The sequence below is a fragment of the Grampus griseus genome (assembly GCF_964374135.1).
Source record: "Grampus griseus genome assembly, chromosome: 2".
NCBI lineage: Eukaryota > Metazoa > Chordata > Mammalia > Artiodactyla > Delphinidae > Grampus > Grampus griseus.
This window is the reverse complement of record NC_139018.1, coordinates 172567434-172586520: the sequence shown is the minus strand read 5'-3', so window position 1 is coordinate 172586520 and position 19087 is coordinate 172567434. Positions and strand designations below refer to the sequence as shown.

Sequence of the window (19087 nt, the reverse complement as noted above, 5' to 3'; positions counted from 1 at the left end):
ATTCCACTTAATTTCAGTTAAAAGAATGACAATATTCTCTGAATCTCAAATTATGTTTCTTCTGCCTACCACTTACCTTCTTGGATTGCACAGACTATTTCCCTACTCTTTTATACTTTTGTCTATATCCTTCTTCTCTTCTCCCCATCGACCCTTCCGTTTTGCTGCTTTTCCTCTGTTTTGCATTTCTAGTGTTTGGAAAAACAAAATAGAAAAACCACAAAGCTTACCATTTCCACCAAGGATAAATATAAGAACATCCCAGCGGTAATTGTTAAGATCCAGTTTTGAATACATGGATCCGCGGATACCGAGAGCTCAATATACAGTCCTACGAAGGCAGTTAAAGCACTTATAAAATTCATCAGGATGGCAACCTTAATAGGAAGTCCAGAGCTTAAGAGCACAGCAAAGTCTCCTGAAATTTAAGGGAAAAGAAACTAGAATTATCATTTAACGGATGATGCCTTTGTTCAACTCGTGTGCTATCTGTTTCAAATTTCAGCAACTGGGGCCAATTTTATAAGTAACACTGAATGATCAGTTAATAAAACACTTTCTTATATTTCTCTAGGATTTATAGCCTAACTCATTATACTTTAGGAAGTCACATTTCAAGAGTTCTGTTCCTTTCACTGCTCTGGAAGATAGTATATACAGAGAGAACTGTGACATACTCTCTACTTCCTAATGTCCTATGACATATTCAACTGAGACAAATGGAAAATGAAGTACTTGCTGCCCTGGGATTTCTAAAGCTTTTTACCTGGAAACTTGCCAGGCAAAATCCCAAGGCAGTAAACATTATATAGGCTTTTCTTTTTTTACTTAGGCAGGAACTGCTATGGAGAAAGAGAAAATGACTGAAGGAGATTTTTAAATCATGGCAAAAGTTGGTTAGGAAAACAAACTTTTCCTTTAGAAAATGTTTTACTGCCTTAATTATAGAAAAACGACCTTATTCCCTCTACACTTTTCCTCCAAAAGAAGAATGATCTTGTAATCTGAGAGGCTCTGTTTCTTAGTTTTGGGATTGAGAAGAGGTTGAAGTTCAATAAAGAGACATAATGGGAAAGAACATAGAGAAGAATGTCTATATGTGTATAACTGAGTCAGTTTGCTATGCAGCAGAAATTGACACAACATTGTGAATCAACTAGACTTCAATAAAAAATTTTAAAAAAGAGACAGCCTGGGGACTCAGTTTCCTAGTTCTACTGCGTAATTAATCCTATGAACAGGTCTTCAGACATTTTCGCTGGCTTGTCGCAGACTGTCACCCTCTTCTGTTGGGTTTTATCATAGTAGCTAAAATAGGACCATACAATATGGCCCCCAGACCAGGTATGTCTTAACGGATTCAGGAAGGACCTTGGATAAACTCCTTAGAGAGGAATGGGTCAGTGATGATCAGTGACAGGACTTTGGGCAATAGACACAGAACCCAAGAGGTCAGGGGTGGCCCAAGTGGGCAATGTAAATGTGAAAGTGAGATAAGAGTGACTGACAAGAGCCCTCTCTCTAGGGCACACATGTGCCTGGGACCAGCCTCTCCTCCTTCTGGACCTGTTTCAGAAATGTCTACTCCGTCTCCTCTTGGTTCCTGGGAGGCAGGATTTGAATTACATGGGTTAGTAAGATTATCCAGAAAAAGGGTCTTACATGAATCTGATACCATACGCCTGTCATTTCAATGTTACACTTGGCTTTAGACGTTTTGTGTAAATCAGGTTGATGAAACCATGGTTTGGCTTTAATTTAAATGTTATTTTATCTCACTGGTCTGTTTGCTGACATAATGGATCAAAAGTTCTCCTATTAATGTTTTTCCCAAATTTAATATGCAGATTTTAAAGTTTTTGCTGAAGTTTTTTTTAAAAAAATTAAAGAATCTTTTTATTATGCCAGTATTTTAATTTAATTTTTATTTTGTATTGGGGTATAGTTGATTTACAATGCTGTGTTAGTTTCAGTTGTACAGCAAAGTGGTTCAGTCATACATGTACATACATCCATTGTTTGTTTTTTGCGGTATGTGGGCCTCTCACTGCTGTGGCCTCTCCCGCTGCGGAGCACAGGCTCTGGACGCGCAGGCTCAGCGGCCATGGCTCACGGGCCCAGCCGCTCTGTGGCATGTGGGATCTTCCCGGACTGGGGCACGAACCTGCGTCCCCTGCATCGGCAGGTGGACTCTCAACCACCGCGCCACCAGGGAAGCCCCATCCATTGATTTTTAGATTCTTTTCCCATATAGGTTATTACAGAGTATTGAGCAGAGTTCCCTGTGCTATACAGTAGGTCCTTGTAGATTATCTATTTTATATATAGTAGTGTGTATATCTTAATCCCAACCTCCTAATTTATCCCTTCCCCCCACCTTTAATGACTGTTTCCCATATAGAATTCTCCAGAATCCAAAAAGAGTCACTTCTGGATCCAGGAAATATCATAAATGGGTCTAATTGAATTCTATCTTGAGGTACAGGAATTTTTTTTTCTAGTTTTTTGCTTTTGATGGTTTAAATAAATTATGAACAGAAAGTATTCATCTTTCAATCATGTGTTGGAAAAAGAAGCCTAGTAAACCATGGCTAGAAATATATTATGATTTTGTCAGCAAGCAGGAAGAGTGATTCTACTGTCAGACTTACCCATTTCGTGGGGAATTTCATGACACAAGATAGCAATTGTTGTGGTCACTCCTGACTCGGAAGAAGATGAGAAGGCTGCTCCTATGACTAGGCCATCTGCAAAATTATGCAGGCTGTCCCCAACCAGGATCATTATTGCTAACAAGCTAATGGTTTTGCCTAAAGAACCAAAAAAAGGTGTAAGAAGCATTAACAAAGCACTACATAGTTCATGGAATCCTTCAGTTACGATCAACTTTCCCCTCTAGCCTCGACATTCTTAAATTGCACCAGATTGAGTAACTCCACTTTGTCTCAGCTTTCAAAATAGGTCACGACCAGAGACGTGAACACGGCAACCGATATGACACACGGATTTATGGTCACCATTTTTCTAATGGGTCTGACTAATTATGAGATGTTAGGGCATTCGCTCTTCTATCCTCCTGTTCAGCTGTGCCAAGAGAAGATAAAAATAACACTGTTATAACTTTCCAAAATGCATTCGATGACCTTTCCACATAATGTCTTTTGTGAAGCATTTTTAAATAATTTAAGACCCTCGGGGCAGAATGCCATTAAAATGGAGTCTATTTTCTGAAACTGTCCCCTGAGTCAGACTGCCCCTCGTGTCAGTCTCCTGGAGTCAACTGTCAACCTCTTGCCACTCTGTGATCGTTCCCCTTTCTGGTTGGTGCTAACCACCCTCCCCTACTGCCTCCTTCACTCCCCAAATGTGACCACGGCAGAACCGCTTCCATCCCTTCCGATCCCAAAGTTAGCTTTGGAACATTCACTGAATGTTCTGTCTTTCCGACTAGACCAACTAGACGTTGGATGAAATAAAGAGAAGCTGTCTTCATGCGCTTCTATTACATTATATACGTTATCTGATTAGTAGACAGCCAATGAAATAAACTGGACCATAATGGGTTTAATTAATGAAATAATTAGATCACAGTTGGGTTCAAGCTTTTGACAGACAGAATTTCTGTTTTCAAAAACCTAAAACTGTATATTAGTATTATGGGTTGGAACCATTAACAAATACAAAAAGTATTCCAGGGATAACACATATTCTGACAGTGAACTACCTAGGTATACCATTTGATAAGAACAGCCATTAAAATCAATTGCTGTAGTCTAATTACTCAGTTGATGTATACTGTGTGACAGGTGTTAGGAGTTGCTATTGTTACTATGAGAACTGCCCACAATATTCTAATAACTGGACGCTCAATAGAAGTAGGAAGAGGTTACCTTCTGGTTTCTGTTACCTGGTCTAAGACTGTGGAGGGACTGCACTGTAATATGGTTTACTGGGGGGATATGATTTGACTTATTTCATAGCCCACACTGTGAAATAAGGAACTTCAGTAAACAGCAGATCTAGCCCAGACTACCAGCCAGGAGATAAGTGTACTGCCTGTGTTGGAAAGACATGCCATGCATTTTACATCTCAAAATCATGCTTTATTTAGAACCATCGCGGTGAGACTCAGTTCTCTCATTCTGGTGGTTTCCTAATTCATTTCATCCTTCAACAAAAATGAGAAGATTTTAAGCAACAGTCATAAAAATACAGAATAAATATCAAAGTATTGAATTCAGAGAGTTCTTATTGGCATCGCCTGGAAGCTCTCTGAGCCTAAAAATGCAAACAGGTCACTCAGCTGTTCCTGCCAATTTTCGGAAGTAAAGCTCTTCTTTGTGGAAATAAAATCAAATAATTTAAAGTAATCCATGTGACAACACTGCAGCATACAAATAAATTGTGATTTCCAATCCGTGCCTGTGCGTATGCCTACATACAGTTTTGATATTAACGGCATATATTTGGATGGAAAACCTTTACCCAATTTATACTTTGCCAAGAAACACTGCAGCCTATTTTTGTTGCCTATTATTTTGTTATCTCTGATGATGGGTTTCTAAATGTCAGATCATGGCCATGTAACAAGCCGCAAGGCAAATACACATATTTGCATATAAACGACAAGGAGCAAGCACATTGTGCATGTTAAGACAACTGAAACATTACTCAGTGGAAGGTAAGACAAGCGTTCACTGGCAAATCAATGTACTCATTACAGAACTATCAATAATATTCCACCTTTCCTTCGGTACATGGAAGTCATTTCGAGTTCCACATTTCTGACTTAGCAGAGGTTTTCCATGGTAATACCCAGGCTGGATCTTGTATCGTGCTGCTTTTTGTTTATTTAAATCAGACTGTGGATAGGACTTTCACATCCTGAGTTCCACCAGTGAGGTAATATGAAACAAGTAATCAAATATTTGAAGCTAATTCAGTATGTCCCTGGCAAAAAGGGCAGCTGCATAATTGAATCTGGATTTGTTCACTAATCATTCCGTACGCCAAGATGGATATCTGAAGTAGAAAGATATCAGGTTTACAAAATATTTGACTAAGACCATCATTATTACTCCCACTTCCATTATTACAGCCACTCTCTGCTCCTAATTTGACTAGGTGTAGCCTTCTTTCCACTTCCTTTCTTCTAAAAACAAATACAAAGAAATGTCTCTGATATACCTTCTAGGTCTAAAATTTCTCCTGGAACTAAGTATTTACAAGGAAAAATATCACTACCAATGTCCTGAAAAAAGAATTGGACAGACTACGTAATTACATATTTTGAATCATATAAATAAATTACAGGCGTGAAAACATCAAACACATTCAGAACAGTGATTGTTACCACCTTGTTTGTTCTTATTAGCATTTATATCCTCAACCACATTGCAACCTAAGGATAAAGACCATTCCTAATTTTATTCCCCCGTGCAACCACAGTGCCTAAAACATCCTCAAACATTTTTTATAATTCATTTATTTTATTTATTTATTATTTTTGGCTGCGTTGGGTCTTCGCCGCTGTGCGTGGGCTTTCTCTAGTTGCGGCGAGCCGGCTACTCTTCATTGTGGTGCACGGACTTCTCATTGCGGTGGCTTCTCTTGCTGCGGAGCACTGGCTCTAGGTGCGTGGGCTTCAGTAGTTGTGGTTCGCGGGCTCTAGAGCACAGGCTCAGTAGTTGTGGCGCACGGGCCTAGTTGCTCCGTGGCATATGGGATCTTCCTGGACCAGGGCTCGAACCCACGTCCCCTGCATTGGCAGGCGGGTTCTTAACCACTGCACCACCCAAGAAGCCCTAACATTTCTTAAATGAATGAAAGAATGTGAAAAAATACAGGGATGCATGCCTGAATGAATGATCACAAGGAAATTGTTGCTGCATTAGCATTTCTTAGTTCCTCAATGCTAGAGTTTAGTAGCTATGTAGTCCTGGGCAGTGACTTACCCTCTCTAATGACTGGTCTCTTCATTTGTGTAATTTGAATATTAATTATTCTTACTTCAGTAAAGTGTTAAGAGGATTAAATGAGATAATCCAGATCTCATTAAATGAGATAATCCAGAATGTGTTTAGCATTCTGCCTGGCATATAATAAGTATTCAATAAATACCTCTCTTTCTTCTCAGGTAACTAACTTATTCTGATAGGATGGGCATAACTAATCATGACTGCTTAACATTAAACTACTGAGAAGTGTGTTTACAAAAGAGTAATATCAGTGAGAAAAATGGGGCAAAGATTCAGGAGCAACTGATGAAAACCAACACAGACCTTTTAAAAAAGAAAAGTTCTAAGAATCATTCAGAAGCATGAGCACAAGGGAATAAAGTCCTGACCAAAATTGGCTAATCAAATTCAGAAATAGGGAATATCATAGAAAGAAGACGACTGGATGCAAATTATACAAACAAATGAGTTATAGCATAAGATGTGAATAACGAGATAGCACTGATTTGAACTCCACCATGTTAACGACAATATCATAAATGAGATAGACATTTGTGATGAATTATCAGTACACTGTGATAGAAGACAAAAAAAACAGTACTGTCTCCAGGCTTCACGGGAAGTAAAAGGCTCAAATCATCAGGTAAGCAGGATTTCAAACGAGCCTTGATAACCACGTAAGTATTTACACTAATCGAAGTTTCCAGAGGATCAGTTTTAAGCCATTGGGGAAAACATTTTTAAAGAATGAAGTAACACTGATATTAATGTGTAGTAGGTTTCAAAGACTGATAGGAATGAGCCCTTATTAAAAATTTCATTGCAAAATTTTAATAATGAAATACGTACCCAATATGAAATTTACATGGTTTTCACATATTTATTTCAAAACAGATACAACCTCTTTCTATGGCACTTCCTATATTTAATGTTTGGATTTTTAAAATTGGTACTCACATTTTCTGCTGGGGGCGTTCAGACTGCGTATAGGAATTTCAGCTGCCTGTGCATCTTCCGGGCCTTTCTATTTTAAATTAAAAAATAAAATATGAATGATAAGCAATAGTCATCATTTTATCGAAAAATGAAACATGAAGAGTTACGTTGATTATCAAAAGACATTCTGATCCTCCGGAGTACATTAGAACTTTTCAATTTCATAGACAAACACAGAAGGCAGAGCCAAGAGTCTGCAAGCATGTTTTTCCCACTATCTACATGTAGATGGAAATAGCACTCTCACATAGCTCAGAGTCTTCCATAGAGAGCTAGAGGCTACTTAGATAGTCTGTAATTCATTATTAAATTATGGAAGCCTTTATGAAACCCAAGCCGTAGGAAAAAAAAAATGATTCTTGATTCTTGACCTCAGTTGGCCCTGCTCCTGTACAGTAAGTAGACTGTGGATCTAGAATTTCTTCTGATCTTTAAGTAGACTGTGGAGAAGAAACCATTGCAAACCCAACACTTCATTTCATTCATCGTAGCGTAAGATGCTGTTTCTGTGGTGTTTCCAGTCAGGAAAAAAAAAAAAAAACAACTTGCTGACTGAGAAAGGAGATCAACAAACTTACAAAAGAATACAATTTTAAAAGATTTTTCATCCTTTCACATGACAGGTAGGTGAGATTTTGGAACTGACTTCTACAAGTTGAGATGATATGATTTTATTTCAGAGACTGACTCGTGGTTCAATTTCAGGAAAGACACCTTCCCTCCCTAGGCCTAAGATTCTTGTTCTATTGTGTGAAAAGAATACTTCTTATCTGTCTATGGAACATGTCCTTTTAGAAGCATATTCCTATCACCCCAAATTGTGGAAACTTTGAGACAAATGTAATGTGAGACATAGGCCTCTTTTTATTTAATGTAAACAGAGAAAGTAAACTTAACATTCACGTGTTAGAATAACAGCAGTTATTCAAAAGATGTAACGATAGGCTATTTTTGGAGAAGGATGGCTGAGAAGGTAGGATCTGAAGGATACGGATTAGAAGAGGTAGACAGGCCTCTTGCCTGAAATTGGTGGATCTAGAAACAAAAGAAAAATGTGGGGTTTTTAAAAAATTATGTTATATCAAAGCCTGATTAAGATCAAAAGACTATTAAAAGGCAGGAGTTCAGATATTTATTCCAGGATTTTTTTTCCCAAAAAGCTATATATCGTCACAGTATGTAAAGGAATTTAGAGGCAAATATCTAAAACTCCTTTGATGACTGGAAAGATCTGTGAGTTCCTCTTCCTTAAAAAATTTCCTTAAAAACCAGGAAATTCGGGGCTTCCCTGGTGGCACAGTGGTTGAGAGTCCGCCTGCTGATGCAAGGGACACGGGTTCGTGCCCCGGTCCGGGAAGATCCCACATGCCGCGGAGCAGCTGGGCCCGTGAGCCATGGCCGCTGAGCCTGTGAGTCCGGAGCCTGTGCTCCGCAACGGGAGAGGCCACAACAGTGAGAGGCCCGCGAACCGCAAAAAAAAAAACCAAAAAACCAGGAAATTCAAAATGTATATCTCAGAAATAACTAAAAAAAAAACAACAAAAAAACAGGAAATTGGACCCATCAAACAATCCTAAAAGTTCAAATTATTTCTATTTCTCTTTAGGTTGATCTTGCAGCTTAAATAACAAAAGAAATGGTGAGTATATTATTAGTGAGCTAGAGTAGTCAAATCGTTCTAAACTCATTGAGTTAACATCCGAGATGTGCTTGTATCTTGGGGCTCTGGACCCTTCATTCACACAGAAGAAATGAGGTCAGCATTAAAGTGATTTAAAAACTAATCTCAGCCTGAAGTTATCTTCTTTCAAACCACATGTGATGTATCTAAACAATAAACACAATAAGGCTTTTGTAAAGACATATTTTTTGTTCACATCCTTGAGTTAGCTCTAGCTCTGCAATCTACTGCCAGACTTGTATTTTGCCCGGTTAATGTGTCAGGAATAGCTTACTTCTCTCTACTCAGGAATCTACTCTTGAACTGTAACCCCCTCCCCCAAGGCCATGGTTACAGGAGGCACGTTTTCTAACTATGTTATATATTTTCATATTTTTCTGGTCCCTTTATTTATGACTTTAAGAATTAAAATGGGAATATTGTTTTGAACCTGATTGGAGGTTGTGTTTTGAGAACTCACACGGAAGATCTCTGTTGTGGAAAACTCAGTGTAACAGAAGGCACTTACTATGAGACATCTCCTTGGACAGAATCACTTCTCTCCTACATTACAAAATGAACCCTCCACTCTTAGGTCCTCTAACTAACTCCTTGCTCAACATTTATTTGGCCTCACCTAGTCATGACTAAGGATTTCTCAGACTGGAGAAACCTCAAGGTCAGCTGGTTTATGAAAACTTGTAAAGGGAGTGATTAAGGATATGTTTATTATGTCAATCTGATCCACGTGTGTTTCAAAGAGGTGCAGAGAGCAGTGACTTGAATCTGTGGAAAATGCATTTTACCCTTGAAAACAGCTTTCAGGTGTTTGGCAAAGTTTTCCAAATAGGATTTATCATGATCAAGAATAGGCAAATCAAGAGTGGATTCTATTAATACTTATCCAGCCTACAGATTCTCATCTATTTATCAAGGAATAAAGGAAGGAAGGTAATCAAATCAGTAGAATACTTCAGGTCAGTAACCTACCAACTGGATAGTTGAAGCAGATTTGCCTCTGCCTGACTGGTCACTTAATTCAGTGTTGAACGCAAGATGGCTGGAATGTCCCATATGCCCATTAACCAGTGACATGCCCTGCTGGATGAGGATGGTTTAAAATTAGTGCTGAAGCCAGAAGAACACAGGTGTAGCCTCTGTCAATTCCACAGTTCTATTTAACATTTTGCTTACTGGCCAAAGGGGTGGATGACAACAAAAGGGTACTAGGAGAATTTCATCAGGATAAATACTTGCTAAAATGAATGTTTCAGGGCATAGGACTGCCCTAAAACATCATGCATAGTCTAAATGGTTTAAGAATGCAACTGCAAATTTGGGGGTAGCAGATGCAAACTAATATATATAGTATGGATAAACAACGAGGTCCTACTGTATAGCACAGGGAACTATATTCAGTATCCTGTGACAAACCATAATGGAAAAGAATATGAAAAAACATATATGTATAACTGAGTCACTTTGCTGTACAGCAGAAATTAACACAACATTGTAAATCAATTATTCTTCAATTAAAAAAAAGAATGCAACCTCAAAAATTCTAGTCATGATTTACAAAGGCATGAACGGTGGTAATTTTATATTGTCTTTTTATTTACTGCAAAATGAAATTGTGAGTCCTTTCTGATGGAGATACCAAAAGGATGATCATCGAAACTGTACTGTACCCTGTAACTACTAAATGAATATCTCCAGAAAGATATTCACCAATTAAAGTACTTGTAGCTTCTAAAATATTCACACTCCTTTTCTTTTACACAATACCATGAATCTTAAAATTATGTTCTTAAAGCTCCTTTTAAGTTCCCTGACAAGTCCAAGGACCATCTGAAAAAAATACAATTTTTGAATGTTCAGAGCTTATTTCACTCATTTCCACCTGGTTACATTTCTAATTATTAAGCATAAGTTGATATGTTGGCTTTCTGAATTAGTTTTCCCAGTCCATGAATGCTAGTCTATTGTGTATAAATGGGGATCTTATTATTGTCTTCAATGCTTATGTAGATTAGAACTCCTTTTGTGGAGGTTCAGTTCCTAAATTTTTAGAGAAAGTGGGATTCCTAAGTTTTTAAGAAAGAGTTAGGATTGAAACTGTCATTCCTAATTCCTGAATTACTATAGTACCCTAGCTTGGGCCCCAGGCCAAAGAACAACCCTGATTCATTAAAACAGAAAAAATTTCTACAGAATTTTGTTTAAAATCTATTTATTGTGAAAAGTTTCAAATATACAAAAAAGCTAAAAGAACTGTGATGTCAACACTCAGATATTCACTCCCTAGATCCTACCATTGACATTTTATTACACCTATTTTATCACCCATCTATCTATCTACCATCCTTCTATCCATCCATAAACCACCTTACTTTTGATGCATGAAATAGAATTTTAGAATAAATTTAGGGAGGATAATAAACAACAAGTGCTGATATTTTGAAAGACAGTAGTCTTTTAAAAGACTTTTAAAAGATAGTATACCAAAATGTTCATTGCAGCTCTATCTACAATAGCCAGGACATGGAAGCAGCCTAAGTGTCCATCAACAGATGAATGGATAAAGAAGATGCGGCACATATATACCGTGGAATATTAGTCAGCCATAAAAAGAAACGAAATTGAGTTATTTGTAGTGAGGTGGATGGACCTAGAGTCTGTCATACAGAGTGAAGTAAGTCAGAAAGAGAAAAACAAACACCGTATGCTAACACATATAAATGGAATCTAAAAAAAAGAAAAAAATGGTCATGAAGAACCTAGGGGCAAGACGGGAATAAAGACACAGACCTACTAGAGAATGGACTTGAGGATATGGGGAGGGGGAAGGGTAAGCTGGGACAAAGTGAGAGAGTAGCATGGACATATATACGCTACTAAATGTAAAATAGCTAGCTGGTGGGAAGCAGCCGCATAGCACAGGGAGATCAGCTCGGTGCTTTGTGACCGCCTAGAAGGGTGGGATAGGGAGGGTGGGAGGGAGAGAGACGCAAGAGGGAAGAGATATGGGGACATATGTATGTGTATAACTGATTCACTTTGTTATAAAGCAGAAACACACCATTGTAAAGCAATTATACTCCAATAAAGAAGTTTAAAAAAAAATACCAGTAGCATCAGTTACTCAAGGAAAATGACTATAACATATATTGCTTCTGCTTATACCTACAATACCTAATTAATAGAAATTAATAAAGACTGTTTTCTGAGTAAAAAAAAAAAAAGATAGTAGTGTTTGCTTGTTTAAATGTTTGTTTAAAAGTCTTTTAAAAGATAGTAGTGTTTGCCCTGAGTACAAGCATTTTATAGTATGTGAATGGGAAGAAAGTCAGGGAATAAGTAGAAAACCATGAAGACTGCAGAATCGCAGGACTTTGCAGGGAAAGTTTATTTTAGTCTCCTGGAGTTTTTTGTTTGTTTACCAGCATTTATGTTTTTAACTATCCCACAAAACTGTTCATCTATTTTCTTATAGGGTAATATATGAGAGCGAAAAGAAACAAAATCTAGAAGTAAGCCACACTGCACTTTACATCTCATCATATATGTAGAAACGGATCAAATGCGGGCACAATGAAAGCAATTATTCAAGCTGAAAAAAAGATTTGCTGGAATTCCCACTCCTGAGCTTCTTGTTCGCATAATTTTAAATGTCCTTAAGATAGAAATGATGCATAATTTCCGGAATTTTCAAAGTTTTTGTTTGCCTGTTAATTTGCTTTGGGTTAAGAAAGATACCCAAAACACAGATTGGTAGCTAGGCCTTTAAACCCCTTCATTCTCAGATGTGAAATATTCTCCTGTTTCTAAACTAGCCAGGGAGGTCAAAAAGGAGGCTGTCATAAGTATAGTAATGGGCCAGCAACAGACGTGTGAAACATTAATAACCATGCTTATAGGGGAGCTCTCAGTCAGAATGATCCGTGTGTCCTAGAAATCGGAGTCGCATGCCTTCAATAGACAACCTCATGAAGATGTTAATTACTTCTGAACAAGTATTTCTGAAATAAAAGACAAATATCATGAAGCCCTAACATAAAAGATCAATAAAATTTAAACTATACCTCGGCACTTGGTGATACAAGAAGAAGAAAACATTTTTCTATTAAGAAAAATCCATGGATGCCTCCTATTAATCCCAACAGTTTCCAAATGTGGCCCTTGTGTTCATGGAAATGTCCAGACTCCGAGGCTTCCTGCTCATGTAAACCAAGAACCTAAAAAGAAAAGAGATGGAAAGAAAGAACTTCTGATGACTTAAATATTATTTAGTAGGTCCACTGTTGAAAATATATTCAATTTCCATTCTGGGCAACCCCATGACAACACCTGAATTCATTCAAAGCCCAGTTTGCTTTTAGATGTATGAATACTTCCACTATATGATTTAATCAGGGCCAAATAAGATGTGAAAAAAGAAAGGAGAGCTTTGAAAAGCTGCTGCTAATGAGCAGACTAAAGCCTAAGCTTATTTCAGCAAGTGGCCTAAATTTTCACACATTCTCAGTCCTTTAGCTGAATTTTTTTCCAGTTCAATCCATCCCAATTTGCACAGCAATGCTTTATAACAAATCAATATTTTTTATATCCAAAACAAATATAAAGATACATTTCATCCAGGGTTTCTTCTCCCCATGCCCCATAGCAATTAAAGAAAACTTTTAATAAATGTTCAAATAAGTAAGAAATCCACCTGAAGGACTTTTTTCCATTGAGCGCACCTGTATGCCCAGCAATACTGTCAGCTCTCTGGGACACAAAAGGATACTAGAAAAGCATTAGGAATTTTCCTCTAGTTGACTCATCCCACTGCTTGTCTCATCCATTTGTTGACCTCATGATTTCTTGTGAGCTAGTAAATCAGAATGTATCATATTCCCTCCCCAGGAGAAGACAGTTTGGGAAATATTGTGGTTTCCATATCTAGGATATTACTAACCATTAAATTTAGAAAAGAAAAAAATTATATGTGTATATGTTCATGTAAGTAGTGTATAGGTATTTATGTACATATGCATAGAGATACATATGTACACGTGTGTGAGTACATGTACGGATCTCCATAAACACATTGAGTGTATGGACATAACTAAAGATGTATACAGGTTAGTCCACTTTTTCTTTTGGTAAAGACTTAAAAGGACAGGCACCTAATATTTGGAATTACCATGATGTCACAAAACAGAGGACGTTGTCATGTCAGAAAAGAAAACAGAGGGAAACCTCACAATCTCAGAATAAAATGTACATCTTCAAGTTGAATCAATGCAGCTAGTTAAAAGAGGAAATCGTGACAGTGGGATTTTTCTCATTTCTGTGCAGACCTTTAAACACTTGCCGCGCATCACATTCAGGAACCACTGATTTTTCTAGCCTTCCACCACACCTGTACGGCATCTATCTTCCTCTTCCCAATAACTTATGTCCTCCTCTCTTTCCTCAAGTAAAGCAACTGCCTTCTAAGTGAAACCCAGCTAAGTTCCCCTCTGTAAATATGTCTCTGTAGGGCCGGTGGACAGTCCCACTCCCCCCAACGTCCACCCCTGCTGCCTTGGGCTGTGTACTCTCCCACTCGGGGAGACCCAGGCAGACCCTGTTGCTATTTCCCAGGATCCTGGGCAATGAACAGCTCTGCACCCACTGCAGTGACCTAGCAACAGGCTTCGGCCACCGCCTCAAGCCAGTAAGCCCTGAAATATTTCCTGAAAATTAGATTATAAGGGAAATTAAAACTAATAATGGTTTGTTTCATTTCTCCAATGCTCACTTCGCAATTTTCAGAACACGTAATAATTTTTGAGCCTCTAAGCAACAAGAGGGACCCTGCAGGAAATTGCTAGAGGCTTGTGGAAAACTTTAACATCTCAGACTTTGTGAGACGTGGGGGAAATCATTGGCTCAGCATTACCCATCATGAGAGATTTCAGGAGGAATACGTAACCTCACCTGCAGACCCTTCTCCCTGAACTCGTCTGCATCTCTGGTTCTAATCCTTTCATCTCTGACAAATAAAGAGCCTCTGAAAACTTCAGCAAAGAGCCAGCTCCCTGGAGATTGCAAGTTTCTTAAAGGAAGTCTAGATGCTAATAGTTGGGCAAGAAAGAGAAATTCATTTTGATGGTTCAAACGAAGAGAGGTTAATGGTGGAGCTATGACAGAGGTGTGGGCAGGTGTCAAGGGTATGAACGAGGGATAATGAGACACCCGGAAACCGGCAACCCCAGGGAACCATTATCACTCTTAGGGCTGAAAGGGCAAAGGGCAAAGGTCGGAAAGAACTGAGGCTCAATTACTGAAGCTCCATGGGAGATGAAGTTAGGGAGGAGGCCTCCTGCAGGAGGTGTATTACTGCCGGTCATCAGCCGCTTCTAGAGCTAGTGCTGGAGGGAGGGAGTGGGGAAGAGATACCCCTGCCACTCTCTCCTCCTGCCCTGGCTTTTCTGTTGTTCACCCGCTGGGGGAACTCAAACAACAATCCAGCCTGCAGGGAGCTGAGGGGGTGCAATCTTCAGGGGCAGAGAAGAGCAGAGCATGGATCTGATGAGGGGTTGGGGGCCAACGGAGAAAAACCAGTACATCTTATAGCCCATTCGTTTTTATTTATAGATACGTACACTTCCTGAATTTCTGTTAATAGGAATCCATATCTGATCACGTATTTTTAAATTTCAAACGTAAGAATAACCTGGTGGATCTAATGATTAATCATCTCTTTTCTCCTACAAGGGTTTTGGGGAAATAACACTGATCATCACAGAAAACACTGGCCACTGTATCTACGCATCCACGTCACTGTGAAATTCTGCATAAACACCTCCAGTGGCACAAAGTAAAGAGAAATTAGAAACATTCCATCTGAAATGGAAAATAGCCACTTACCTGAGGAATCAGATGGAGCAGAGCATCCCCAGAAAGTGTCCCAACAGCCAGACCCACAAACAGCTGTAAAATGAGCCGATAGCTCTCCTCGCAGCAGTGGAAAAGGGTCAGGGTCGTCCCGAGCATGGAGCCCAGCGTGAGCAACGTCACTGCCATGGTGCTGTAGCCATATTCTGAGCCAAAAAGGAGATTGCAAAACAGTCAGAGCCCCTACGAGGGCCTCTGCCAGTGAACATGCTAGAAGAATCCAGCCTATACTATAACCGACAGGGATACAAAATTGTTTTGTGAGTGCTCTATTGGGTAAAAGGTTTCAAGGCTTTAATTTGTAAGGAAAAGAATTTCTCCAAATTATTCCATTGCTTTGAAGTTATCCTGACTACCCCTTATGAAAAAATCACCCTAGCAAGCAAGGAGCTAGCTTACCTCCTACCCCCAAAGAAAATAATTTCTCTCACTTTAAACTACAACCTCTATTGACAGACACTGGTAATATTTGTCATTTCATTTCATTTAAACATTTCGAAGGCAAGGAAGCAAGGTTACAGAAGGAGCATATAGTTTGGGCCACTGTAGATCAATATTTGTGGACAACATGAGTACTTTCTCACAAAACTTCTCAAAATTATTTGTAATGTCAGAAGTGTTTATTATTCTCTGACTAAAACGAGCGATTGTATTGGTAAAAACAGATCAGTCAATGTGTAATGGATGATAATATAAATTTGGACAGCCTACCTTTTGGATTATTGCAATAAGTTTTTATAACCCCTAAAATTTATTCTGTATTTCTATGCTTCTAGATTTTTTAAATGTTCAGAAAGTGCAATTATTTTACAATTATTCAAACAGAAACAAATATGTAGGAGGGGAGAAGAAATAAAAGGGTAAAGGAAGAAAGAGAAAGATTAAGAGAAAGAAATGGCTTTCAGAGTCAAGTACATATGATTTGGGAATAAAGAGTATTCGCACACCATTTTCCTCTGGTTGCAGGTATCCAGAGCGAATACTCTGTTTCAAATTAGAAGTTACTAATGTCAGGCCAAATGGTTTGTAAACAAGGAAGGTAGGTAATTACAAAATTAAACTATCATTTCCTCTCGTGACCACAGATAGATAAAAAAATCAAACAATTTCAGCTATCATACTATTGCACTTAAAGCCCATTGTGGATTTTAATAAATTACCATCTTAAAAGGTGTTATAATTGAAGATGTTGCACCCTCATCATTCTTGTACTTTTCTGGGACAGTCATTCTCCACAGTACGTCATGTTAATGACACTAGCTGGTAAGATGACAATAGGCCTGGGATGTGAAGAGGACCCTTATCGAATTACAAGCTCTAAATTATACAGAGATCGAACATTAAAATAAAGTTGGTGGTGTACTCAGGGGAGGCAAAAAACTTTCACACTTTGATTTTTCCCACTCTCACCGCTACTCCTTCGCTGTGAGTTTTCCCACTCTCACCGCTACTCCTTCGCTGCTAGGGAAATCTATAAAACGGCTGTTGTTCAACAGATACAGAGTTTCAGTTTTGCAAGACGAGGCATTTCTAGAGATCTGTTGCAGAGCAATGTGAAAATACTACCGAACCGTACACTTATTGAGATGGTAAAGTGCATGTATTTTTTACGACATTAAGCAAAAATAACAGCAATAGTCTGGAATGATCATACACCTGCCTAGAGGTTTTATTTTCCTCTAATTTAATACTATGTTGTTAAAAAATCCCTAGAGATATTTAACCAAGTTTCACATCCCATTCTTCCACAAACAGACTCTCAGTGGGAAAGTGATTCTTCTTGACTAACAGATAAATTAAAGACATTTGAAGTTTAACGTGAGCACCTGGGTGCCTAATAAAGTTCAAAGTTGCCACATTTTTATGGTGGCTACAAAAGATAAGAAAATGTCAGGAACTCAACAAGGACAAATTAGGGGCTGACGTTTCCCAGGCAAAAGGCAAAGTTTCAGGTTCTCTAATTCTTCTACTCTCCCCATTGTCCTGAGGGCAGCTACAGTGCAGTTTTGGAAGAGAAAGGATGTTTCATTCCTTGGGAGCTTGTAAATCTTGCTTGACTGGAGTCAGATTTGGTATAAATCTTTCCCATCCTTACAACAGAACTGGACCTACCAACTAAATTCTTAACCAATCCTGAGCAGCTTCTTTGAACAGGTCTGAAACGATTTCTACACGGCCATAGCATTCTTTCCTGGAAATTCAATTGAAGGTGGTGCTTAGGGGTTGCGTTTCAGCATGCTGAACACTGTGTTCTTAATAACGTCTCCCTGTGTCGTCCTCTCTTTAACGTCTTACATTCCTGTAATTTCAAAAGGCCAACAACACAAACCTTTCTCTTTAGTTATATGATGCAACATTTTAAATTGAGGATGGTGCTGTTTTTCTAGGTTCTTTAGTGAGTATGACTTGTTTGGATTTTTCTCAGGAAGACTATTTCCTAGAAGGGTCTAGAAGTTAATTAAAAAGGGAATTAAGCTTTTTTCATGGATCTTCAGTCCAAAACCCTGTTTCCAATTGGCCTGTATAACCAGACCCCGTGCCAGGGAGGTGTCTGGTTATACAGATCCATTTTTGAGCCATCGTTGACCACAAGGTGTTGAATTATTTAGCTGCTCACTTTTAATGAAGCTTTTTTTCCTCTCAGTGAACGTGGAGTTTTAGATATATGGACCTGGCATGTTTTTGTTCACAATCTTCAAATGAATCACTCGATGTAGGATCCATTGTGAGTTAGAAATAAGTAACTGAACAATTCTGCTATGATGGGCATTGCAGACTACCTCAAAGAGAAAGAAAAGCAGTTCTGAAAAATATGTAAGGCCCTCAGATCAATGGTAATTTTTTTTTTTTTTTTTTTTTTTTTTGCGGTACGCGGGCCTCTCACTGTCGTGGCCTGTCCCGTTGCGGAGCACAGGCTCCGGACGCGCAGGCTCAGCGGCCATGGCTCACGGGCCCAGCCGCTCTGTGGCATGTGGGATCTTCCCGGACCGGGGCACGAACCCGCGTCCCCTGCATCGGCAGGCGGACTCTCAACCACTGCGCCACCAGGGAAGCCCAGTAATATTTTTAATATAGTTAAATGTCATATTTTTACTATCCATCATAGATGTTTTTAGGCCACCGTTTTTTTTCTCTTGACTTTTAAATGTCAGGTGCTTTAAATTTACAGAATGCATTTTTGTACACATTAGCCCACTGGAACTTCACTGGTATACTGCCAAGTCTCAGAGTAGTGTTCACCTACTGCAGTGATGTTATGGGTCACAGGTGAGTGTGAATACTGATCCCTTCACTTCCTGGGGCTGCCAGCCACAACCGGGAGGCCGGCACCTCCTTGCACTGCTCACCTCCATCCCAGGACAGCCTCTCTGGTTGACCCCAATGTGCCTTCATTTTTACTGTGTGCCACAGTGTGGAAATGGATAGGAAGCCCTGTACTATCACTGCTTCCCACTGTGCAGAGAAAGAGACGGGCTTGGGATATAAAGAGATTGCTGAAGATCGCAGAGTTGGCTGGGGAAGGAAGGCATGACTCAGCTCTGCATTTCTG

The 19087-nt window shown here is 39.0% G+C and overlaps 1 protein-coding gene across 3 annotated transcripts in view; it reads right to left on the bottom strand.

Moving 5' to 3' along the window:
* The window catches only part of SLC39A12 (solute carrier family 39 member 12), a gene marked incomplete at both ends in the record, with an annotated part of 67063 nt that overhangs the window by 22343 nt on the left and 25633 nt on the right, over positions 1-19087 (bottom strand). Inside the window, 6 exons of one of the 3 annotated variants that reach the window (XM_082649610.1) lie at positions 231-418; positions 2652-2810; positions 6915-6981; positions 9604-9714; positions 12696-12848; positions 15511-15683. In XM_082649610.1, the coding sequence (XP_082505736.1) occupies positions 231-418; positions 2652-2810; positions 6915-6981; positions 9604-9714; positions 12696-12848; positions 15511-15683 (851 nt within the window). The remainder of the gene's footprint in view (positions 1-230; positions 419-2651; positions 2811-6914; positions 6982-9603; positions 9715-12695; positions 12849-15510; positions 15684-19087) is intronic. The other 2 variants (XM_082649611.1, XM_082649612.1) reach the window with 2 other exon arrangements.